At 45.9% G+C, this 11,052-nt stretch overlaps 1 protein-coding gene across 1 annotated transcript; it reads left to right on the forward strand.

Moving 5' to 3' along the window:
- The first annotated feature begins 1,329 nt into the window (after positions 1–1,329).
- Positions 1,330–2,374, forward strand: LOC149333002 (uncharacterized). Its single transcript, XM_089555951.1, has 3 exons — positions 1,330–1,601; positions 1,692–1,871; positions 1,961–2,374. The coding sequence occupies exons 1-3, from the start codon at positions 1,359–1,361 to the stop codon at positions 2,243–2,245; spliced, it is 708 nt and encodes a 235-aa protein (XP_089412077.1). The 5' UTR covers positions 1,330–1,358; the 3' UTR covers positions 2,246–2,374.
- Positions 2,375–11,052: the final 8,678 nt, after the last annotated feature.

Raw genomic sequence — 11,052 nt, forward strand, 5'->3', positions numbered from 1 at the left:
ATGTCATTGAAATAAACTCATTTTCCTGAAATTCTCTTTTTGTGTCGTCGCCGCTTTGCAGGTCGGGCCGAGCACGAGCGTGCTCAGGGTCCTTCAGTGTCGGGCCGGGCTTCCTGTCGGTAGGTTAAGTCCCGGGCCGGGCGCGGGTTCGAAATTGCGGCCCGTGCACAGCTCTATTCAGAAACCTAATCACATTTCCTTTTGTGAAAAAAGAGCTATGTGCAGAGTTTAAATGGTGCAAGTATGAAGCTACAATGAAGTCAATTACCAAACACATCGAAACATCAGTTGTGATGCCTGAAAAAAGATGTACTGCAACATATAAATACTCAAGTCTCGATAAGCAGGAATACTGAAGGGGAATTTAAAACAGTTTTCTTTTGTTCGGGCTCACGCACCTGCTACAAACATATTCTTTATACATAGCAATAAAACTTGAAATAACTGTTTAAGAAGCCTTTTGGCCAAAGTATAGCTAAGTATGACTGAAAGGAGTCCGCAAGAAATGCACGGAAGCAGGCATGCAGTGTGACAGCGCAGCGCGACAGGTGCGCTTTTTAATCTCGCGCGCGCACTGAAGAACATGGGTTTATGGTTTATTGGGGTTTTAACGTCGCAAAACGAGTCAGGCTATGAGGGACGCCGTAGTGAAAGGGGTTCGGAAATTTCGACCACCTGGGGTTCTTTAACGTGCACTGACATCGCACAGTACACGGGCCTCTAGAATTTAGCCTCCATCGAAATTCGACCACCCCGACCGGGATCGAACCCGCGTCTTTCGGATCAGCGGCCGAGCGCCATAGCCACTGAGCCACCGCGGCGGGTCGAAAGACATGACGGGGACACGCCGAGGAGGCAACGCTGCAGTGCACGCTGCCTCCTCGCCTCTCGGCTCCTTGCGAGCAGCCCCGTCCGCTGACGAGCGGTGGCGGGGGAAAATCTAGGGAAAACATGCCTGTCCCCAACCGGACATGACGTCATTAAATATCACGTGACCTATGACGTCACGCGTATGACGTCATATTTTTTGACCAATCAGCGTTTCCAGCCTGCCGTCCCGCAAACGCTTGTGTCTCGGCAGCGGCGTCAGAGGAGGATGGCTTGCAGAGGCTGAGCGCACAGAAGCGTTTGCGGGACGGCAGGCTGGAAACGCTGATTGGTCGATGGGATGCGCTTCTCCGTGACGTTTTTTGACTTCGCCCTCGCTCTCAACCGGACGTGGCGTCAGCGCGCCTTTCTCGGCCTGTCCCTAGAGCACCTAGGGAATCGCTAGGTGCTCCCGCCGCGCCGCTCGTGCGTGGCGAGGGGGCATTCGTTTCGTGAACCTCGGCGCGCGCGTTTCGCGACGTGTTCCAGCTATGGCTTTCGTGCGTGGTGCGCTCGTCGGCGACAGCCAGCTGAAATTTCTGGGCAGTTCTCGCTTGCGGCTTTCGCCGTTAGTGAGAACATGCACGTTCAGCTTCGGCGGCCACGACGCTGTCAGCCTAGCTGGAATGATTAAAGAGACGCGCTTTCGGCGCGCCGATTTTGTCGTCTTATATGTTGGCGGCAACGACCTCGACAGAGGAGATGACCCGCGAGAAATCGCCAGCCACATAAAGGTACGTATTTTGTGTAAAACACGCATCATCATCTCAAATTTCGCTTCATGAAGTGCTGTACCTCTTACCCACTTGCCTCGTGCATTACAGGACCTCGTTCTGCTGCTGCAGGAGCTCGTGGCAAGTGTCGTGCTGCTATTCAAAGTTTTGCCGCGGCACTACGAGGATCCTCATCGGGCGCTTTTTGAGGACCGCCGGCGCCGCCAGCTGAACCGCCGTCTGACAGCCACGCTCACGCGCTTGTCGGGCGTGCGCATTCTCAACGCCGAGGTAAGGGCTGAACTACATTGTCGCAAGTTTTCTCGTGCATTGAGGACTCACCAGATTGCGGCGCTTGTAACGTAACTTTTTTTTTGCAGCATCGTTTCCTGGATGCTTCTCGGAAGCCGAAGCTGTCCTTGTTCGCCGCAGACCGCTACCATGTAGCGAGAGGCCGGGGCATCGACCAGATATCTAAGATTATCGTCGCTGCCCTGGTCAAGATCTACGGACCAGGGATCGCTTCGACTTCAAGGGCAACACCAGGAGAGGTGTACGTCGTGGACCGGTGTCGTCGGTGCGGAGCAAAGGGGCACAAGACGGACCGCTGCTGGGCCTACTGCTCACCGCGCCGCCACGCCGCTGTTGGTCGACGTCGACGTTGAGCTGCTCCTCCAAACGGCCCTTTTCAGGGCCACCTCATTGCTTCCTGGCAGATCGCAGGCATCCCGTCTCGCGGCCGTGTTCCCTCTCTTTGTCCAAATCAGCGCCAGACATCAGAACCCAAAGGCCCTTCTCAGGGCCACCTCAGTGTTTCCTGGCATACCGCGCGCTGAAAGCCCCGTACACATGTTCACCTCATTTCCAAAAGTTGCATATCAATGAATAAATCAGTCAATGCACTTTATTTGCCAGAAAAATCTGGATGGTCACCCTGGGCTAAAAGCTGTGCACACAGCTTGACAAGGCCCAGGGGACCAAACCATGACAGTAGTGAACGTAAGAAAAACAAGTCGCTACTTTAACGCAGCATGAAAGGTACACCAACAGCAGAGGTACACATTACAATCGCATTACAATAAAGAAAAAGAAACAACACTGACAGCAGGTATACAGTATCAATTTACGCTATAATACATACAAAAATTAAGACATTCAGCACTGTGGCACGAAATATAAGAATAACACTTAAGGTAAAATAGAAAATGCAAGTTACGATAATACAGATAGATTAGTTGTTTGCATATACATATGCATAAAATGAGTCCTCAGTTCCTTCGGACTAAAATCGGCTGTGTGCTAATATTAGCATAGGTCCTTCAAGTCCGGCAGAAGGCTTGAACTTGGAACTGTTAATGTCAAAGATGGTTTAGAAAAGAACTTCAGTTTTGGATAGATGGTGCACAGTACTTGAGAAAGCAAACAATATAGCGCCTACAATGACAAACACAGCGGAAGAACGATGCAAGCCAAGCGCTATCCTGCGCTCTACGGAATGGAACTGTGTGACTGAAAAATGAACCTTCACGTCAGTGCCATATGAGTGTTTAGGCTGCCTGCAAAGCGTTATTCACAGAACGAAAAAAAAAGTATTAGTGAATGAATATTTTTGTGTGCAAAGCTTGCATATTACTCTGTATTTATTTATTTACGTTGCCCCTCAGGGCCAGTGGCATTAGAGAGGGGGAGTGGTAAATACACAAAAACTGAAAGATACAGTTGAATACATGAATGTTAAATCGCACCTGAATATACAAAGTTAGCTAGTGCTACGCGGAACTGCTCATAATTTTCTATGTGTGCAACTTCTGCGGGAAGGTGGCTCCGGTCGCATGAGGTTCGCGGCAGGAATGACTGTGAGAAGCATTTCGTGTTGCATGACACAATTCCGACTTTGTGATCATGATCAATACGGCGGGATACAGAAATTGGCTGGGGGATGAGGTGATCACGAAGAGCGGGATGATGGTAGAACTTGTGGGACAGTGTGATACGAAACTTTTCTACGCGATGTCAGCGATTGGAGGCAGATATTAGACTTCATAGTAGTTATACTCGCTGTGCGATTGTAGTAGCAAGGTTTAACGCACAGAGTTATTTTGCACCAGCTCATGAGCAGGGTGCCATACAGGTATTGCATATTCGAGTTGGGATCGTGTTAGAAGCAACAGTTTCAAATTAAAAGGAACGTTAAAAAAGTTGCGACGTATTTAGCGAAGCATGCGATTAGCATTTTCATTGATATTCTCGGTATGAAGAGACTAGTAAAGTAATGAGAACGCCGAGGCATTTATATGACGAGACTGATTCCAACGAAATGTTATCGATGTAGCAGTGAGGTGGGGCGGAAGTTTTTCTAGATATGCGCATGACTTTGAATTCGTTAATATGCATTAACCATTCCTTGCACCCGTTCCCTACTGTGTTGAAGTCTGACTGAAGTAATGTAATGTTGTTAGCGTTGGTTATTTCTCTAAAAATGACACAATCATCAGCAAATGGGTGAATACGAGGATCCACAAGAGGGGGGGGGGGGGGGGGGGGGGGGATCGTTAATGTAAATTAGAAACAGTAGGGGTCCAAGAACTGAACCTTGTGGAACTCCAGAAGACACCTCAGTAAAAATGGTGTTATTACCGTTAGCAAAAACAAATTGTTAGCGTTTAAGAAGACATTCAATCCAACTAGCCCGCCAAAACGTGTTAACGCATTTCAAGTAAGTTGCAGTCAATATTCAGTTGTTTTAGTTAGTGAGGCAAAAGTCTGTAACATACATTGTCGAAAGCATTTGAAAAATCTAGAAGCATACAGTCAGCTAGTGATGATAGGTCTAGAATATGATGCAATGCATGTGTAAGCGATATTTTGTAAGCGATGAAGTCATATTTTGCAAAACATACATCAACAGGGTTCGCTTTGTTCTTGGTGTTTTTTACAGGCCTGTTGCGGTCTTGGAAAACTTAAGAGCATATTTACAATGCCATGTAAAAAGAGACGATAGACTAATACTGGCTGGTGATTTCAACTTGCCTAATATTGACTGGCACACCTTTTCATCATTCTCTGCCCATAATGCTGCACTGTAATGCTCGACATTGTGTTCACATTTGACCTGCTGCAAGTAGTAAATTATTTTACGAGAATGCAAGGAGCCGCGGGATCAATTCTAGATCTATTTTTTGTCAGTGGTGCCATCCGCAATTTCGTAGCCTGTGAAGTCACAAACGGAATATCCGATCACAAAGCTGTGCTGCTGAGCTTGTCAAATGTGTACCCAGATCGTCAAACTAGCGTGCAATTCTTTCCCAATTTTTCGCGTGCGGAAGACGAATCTATTCTGGACATGCTTGATTCATGTTATGAGAATTTTAGGAATAGCACTGATAGTGTGAATGACCTATGGCTTACTTTTAAAATGATCGTCTCCCATTGTATTGCCCGTTTCGTTCCCAAAATTGCAAAAAAGTCTGTGTACCGCAATCCTTGGATTTCTCGGGAGACGTTACGCTTGCAGCGAAGGCTTAAAAGGTTAAAAAAGAAATCAAGCAGGAATTCATCATTAAAACCAATTGTGGAAGCAATTTCAGAGGAACTTAAGCAGAAAATAATTTGCGACAAAGAAAAGTATTACGGAACGCTCCGTCCCTCGTTCATTAAAACGTCTCCCGAGAGATTCTGGCGCCAAATCACGCCCAAATCTTCTTCCACGAACGAATTCATAGTAGACGGCAAATGTGTGCGTGATGAGGCTGTTGTTTGTTCTGCGTTCAACAAATTTTTTCAGTCAGTATTCACAGAGGATAATGGATGCCTGCCCAACTTTTCTGCAGCACTCCCTGCCATATCTGATGTAATTTCAGAGACTGGTGTTTGTAACTTGCTTTTGAACCTTGATGTCAAAAAATCAGCAGGTCCAGATAACATACCAAACACTTTTTTGAAGCGCTATGCGGAGTGGTGCGCAAAGTACTTGACAGTAATATTCAACAGATCTTTACATGACGGATCTTTACCGGATGACTGGAGGACAGCCGCGATTAAACCTCTGCACAAAACCGGAAAGAAAGCACACATCGAGAATTACCGACCCATATCTCTAACTTCCACATCACGTAAAATTTTAGAACATATAATTCATAAACATATATTAGGTTTCTTGGAACAGCACAAAGTACTTACCGATTTTCAGCATGGTTTCAGGCGTGGGTTTTCCACAAGTACACAGTTAGTTGAAACTGTGCATGACTTTGCTCAGTCGATGAACCAGGGAAAACAAACAGACGCAATATTCATGGATTTCCGTAAAGCATTCGATAGGTGTCACATAACAAACTAATTCATAAATTAAGTTATTACATTAAAAACGACAGGATACTTGCATGGATTAAAGCTTATCTCTCGAACAGATGTCAGTTCGTCACTCTGAACAATATTTCTTCTAGCAGTGTCCGGGTTATGTCTGGCGTCCTCCAGGGATCTGTTTTGGGACCACTCTTATTTCTTTTGTTTATTAATGACATTGTGGCAGATCTTTCAGTTCGCGTGAGGCTGTACGCGGATGACTGTATCCTGTATCAAATGGTGTCTTCAGTTGACGACCAGGTGCGTCTAAATAATGACCTAGCGAAGGTGGTTGCGTGGTGCAACAAATGGCAGATGTGCATTAATTTTGAAAAAACCGTGTTCATGAAAATTACAAACAAGAAAATGCCTCTTCATTTTGTGTACGGTACTAACAGCATATCATTATTAGAAGTGACAGAGTATAAACATTTGGGCCTATGGATTACTAACAACCTTTCGTGGTCAAAACACATAGACGCTGTAGTAGCAAACTCAATGCGGAAACTATTTTTCTTGAGGCGCTACCTAAAGTCATCCCCACCTAGTGTTCGTCTATTGGCGAACAATTCCCTCATCCGTCCGTTACTAGAATATGCCGTAATCATTTGGGACCCTTTCACGTTAACAAACATTCATAAATTAGAGCGAATACAGCATAAAGTGGCTAGATTTGTTTTTAACTCATATGGCCGTGCATCTGTAAGTGAGCTCGTGAGGCGAAGTGGGTTACCCCCCGTCACTGAGCGCAATCGTGTTTGTGGATTAAAGTTTTTTTTCCAGCTTATAAAAGGACATTATAAAGTTGATACCTCTAATTATTTTTCTTACTCCTCAGGTTATAACACGAGACAAAGGCATGCACTAACAATCACCCCTTTGAACGCGCGAAATAACTGCTTTAAATATTCCTTTTTTTCCGAGGACAATTACTGATTGGAACAAACTTAATAGCGAGACTGTTAATCCAAATTCTTTACTTCTGTTTTAAAAGTGCCTGTAAATGTTGTGAATTTGTGTGTGTTTATATGCTTGTATTTTGTTTTGTCCCACCCTGCTATGATCTGTGCAAGATCGCAGTATCTATAAATAAAATAAATAAATAAATAAAAAACAGTGTTTCGCAACAGTAAAGTTTTCGAAAACCATGTTGCGCTGACGTTGAAAAGGAGTTCAGTTAAAGGAAGTTAACAAAGTTGGTGAATATTATATGTTTGAGCATTTTGTAGCCAGTACTAGTAAGGGATATCAAAGTTGGTGAATATTATATGTTTGAGCATTTTGTAACCAGTACTAGTAAGGGACATGGGACGATAATTACCAGGGGATGCTTCGCTGCCGGATTGTTAACTGTAACCACCTATCCGGTCTTCCACTCAGTAGGCAGTGTTGACTGGTCAAGTGATTGCTGGAAAAGTTTGGTTGGTATAATGGGCGAAAAACCTGCAGTGTTTTTTAGGAACTTTGCGTTAACGCAGTCATAACCCGGAGCGGTATGAACAGTGAGCCCATCAATAAGCTTATCGAGCTACAGTTATAGGTGGCATGAAAACATAGTTGAAGTGGTGAGTTGTAGGCATATGTACATCAGATATATGGCTAAGTTGTCAGTGAACGCGCGGTTAAGAATCGTGGCGCAGATATGTCGGAAGGAATGGGGTCGCCTGATGGGTCACATAAAACAAAGCTATCGTCTGTGGAAGTATTAATGGCACGCCAGAATTTTTCACATTGGGTTACATGTGAGTGGAAATGCGGAGGGGGTGGTCGCCGCCACCCCTCCCCCCCCCCCCCCCCCCAAAAAAAAAAAGCCTTTGCACATTTTGGTGGTAGTGGTTTATTTAAAATAAATAAATAAATAAAAAAGTGAAGCAAAAGAGTGTTGCCGGCAGCGGCAATTGCTATCTAATATCTTAAGCACCCGAGCTGCAGCCGGCGGAAACGAAAGGGAAAGGATAGTGAGGAGAAGTATAGAGGGGAGCGACAGCAAGAAAGGACAGGGGAGAGCTTTGTACACTATTTACAAAAAACAAAAGTAATCAAGTTCGCGCCGCTCGCGCGCTAATGTCCAAGCATTGTCCGAAAATAAGTGCGCGCGAGCGGCCACTGCGTCCGTAGAGCCCGAAAACGTCTGTTTTCGGGCTCTAGGGCCAGATGAAATTTTTGATTTAGAACTGTAAAGCTTTTTCGTCTGTTAATTAGGCGTCAAGTAGTCCCCTACTGTGTACGTTCGCCGTGTTAGCGGCTGTCTAATTCCACACAATTCCACGTTCGACACGTTGGTAGTTATACGAGCACAATTCACAGTGCTTGTCAAGGTATCGTGCTCCTGCCGTGCCCCCACCGTCGTCTTGCCTTGGCGCCGGCGCGGCGACCACGGCGACAGCGGTGCCATTCACCTGTGTTTGCGGTGGCTAGCAGTCTCGTCGGGGCGTAAAGGAGCCACCCATTCATGTCTTTATCCCACCATGAGACACAGCGACGCCAGCGGGGGGATCATCCCTTTTGTTGGCTTGACAAAGAGCGCCGACCATGCCGCCTTGAAGGAGGGGACTGAGGGCGGAACAGAGCCCCTTCCCAGAACTGAGTAATGACGGCCGCTAATCCCACTGGGGAAATGTCCGGGCAAAGTGCTTTGACCTTCGTGGACATGCCGTGGCGGGATATCTCAGCCATCGGCTTGTTTCCCCTGGTATCGAAATTCGCGGCTTTGAGACGAGAGCGGGGACATTAAAGGGGAGTTGGAATGCCATGTTATGTTTGAAAAATTGAAATCGCCAAATAAGAAAACCATACTGAAATAGATCATGGTGCTTTGTTTTTAAGTGTTTCCATAAAAAAGTATGACAGCAGCTAGGGAAAGGCTTAGGTGATCGTGATTGAGGAGGTTAGACTGAAATATTGTACAACAGCTTGAAACAGGTCTCAGCACCATTCATATATACTAGGGCATTACAGGAGCACGTACAAAACAAAATGTCCATACAAAAATTACGTTTGAATATAGATCATGGCAGAAAAGTGGATGAAATGTAGCTAACACAAGGATTGTGAACCGAAGCAAAGGATGTAACGAGCCAGAAATATGCCTAGCAAAGAAGGCAAGAAAACGTACAGCATGAAATAAACGAGCAGCACAAGTGCAGCGTACAGGTCTTTATCAAAGAATTTACTTTTTTTTTATTTACCACTTCCCGATGGTATTAGCTGCATAAAGGCATTATCAGAATTATCGAAATTGCCAGTTTTATTTGCTTAGGAGAACGTTAGAGCATTAAGAACTTGATTCATAAATACACTTCAAATATTACCATAAATCATTATACTCTTCGTCCTGGGCCACAAGAGCTGGGCCTTCATGAGATAATTACTATGGTGCATTAACAAAAATTTCAACATGCTGTCAGCATGTAAGGATTTTATACTGGTGTTGAAAAAAAACACCGCATTTTTTTTAAATTTTCGCTGGCAGGAGGGAGTAACTTTCTTAACTGCGCTGCCTTTTGTTCTTAAGTAAACGAAAGACGTGTATATGCTGACCTCTTACACCTCTCTTGAAGCAAAAACAGTTCCAGAATATGTAACGTAAGATATAACACTAATGCCCTGTGAAGCTTGATGTCTTAATTAGTCCAGTACAGTAGAGAGCTGGGCGAGTTAATTGGTGAATGATCGTAGAAAGGAAACCGACTCAAAGGAGGGGGCACAGAACTGGGAACACAGACACAGAATACAGGAATACATAACATAGCGTCGCCCTGTGTTCGTGTGCTGTGCCTCCGTCCTTTGCGCTGTTTTTTTTTTTCCTTAATTGGCCATGGACTTGTGCCAGTTTAAGTGTATTTCCTGTGAAGTTTGCACAAAATTGGCGCATTTTTGCATTCACCATTTTACAGACTGAGTTGTTTTATCTTTTGGTCACTTCAGTGGAGAGGAGTTAGCATAGAAGTGATTTACTCGGCGAATGCAAGGAAATATTAGCTTGCAATTAATTTTCTGATATTTTAATTCTGCTTGGTGCTTACTTCTGCCTGGTGCGAATGCATTACGAGCCATACGGTGTTACTCAGAACCAAACCCCCAGGGCTCTAAGCTGGACAAAGCATGCATCGGAAGTGCGAAAATGCATGTCATGATGCGCTGGGCGACTTGCATGCAAAACAGGAATTGTGCTTTTTGTCTACACCATCCAGGAGGGAATGTACAAGGACGGGAGGATAGTACAAACGCTAACAAAAAGCAAAGAAAAGCTAGTTGGGGCTCCAAAAGTAAAGTCTAAAGCTCATCTCCCTTTCCCTTTCATTTCCGCCGGCTGCAGCTCGGGTGCTTAAGATATTAGATAGCAATTGCCGCGGCCGGCAACACTCTTTTGCTTCACTTTTTTTTTATTTTTAAATAAACCACTACCACCACCTTTCGTGCCGCTGTCGGCATCCAGCGAAGGGAACGATGAGACGTTTCGCGGCGCCATTCTCGGAAAGACTCCTCGTAACGAACCGTAGCGGCGACTGTCTTCTCTCTTGACCGTCTACCCGGCAGGAATGGTGGTGGTTAGTGGTTTATTTAAAATGAAAACAGGTGAAGCAAAAGAGTGTTGCCGGCCGCGGCAATTGCTATCTAATATCTTAAGCACCCGAGCTGCAGCCGGCGGAAACGAAAGGGAAAGGGAGGGGATAGTGAGGAGAAGTATAGGGGGGAGCGACAGCAAGAAAGGACAGGGGAGAGCAAGGGAGTCGCCGGCTAAAGCTAGAGCCAAGGTGGAAGAGGGGGGGGGGGGGGGGGGGCACCACATGAATGCCGGTAAAAGGATGCCACTGGCGCCAGGGGTGCTTATGGGGCTTCACCTCCCCCTCCCCCCACCCCCGAAATTTTTTCCAACTGTCACGCGCCGCTCATCAAAACAACCACCGGCGCCGGAAGACATATGGATTTTGCCACCTGCAATGTCTTTTTCAGACTAGAAAAGACATTTCGGCGCCAACGTTGTTAACTCGGGTTGGATTTCGTGGCAACGCCCACGCACCTGGAGTCACGTAACGCAAGGAGCCCCATCCTAGCGCAAACTTTCAAGGGCCTATCGATGCAAGCGGGCTCGCCGGGGCATCTCGCGGCGTCTACGGAGCCATGCATT

Source organism: Amblyomma mixtum, chromosome 8, assembly GCF_055824585.1.
Source record: "Amblyomma mixtum isolate Tamu chromosome 8, ASM5582458v1, whole genome shotgun sequence".
Lineage (NCBI taxonomy): Eukaryota > Metazoa > Arthropoda > Arachnida > Ixodida > Ixodidae > Amblyomma > Amblyomma mixtum.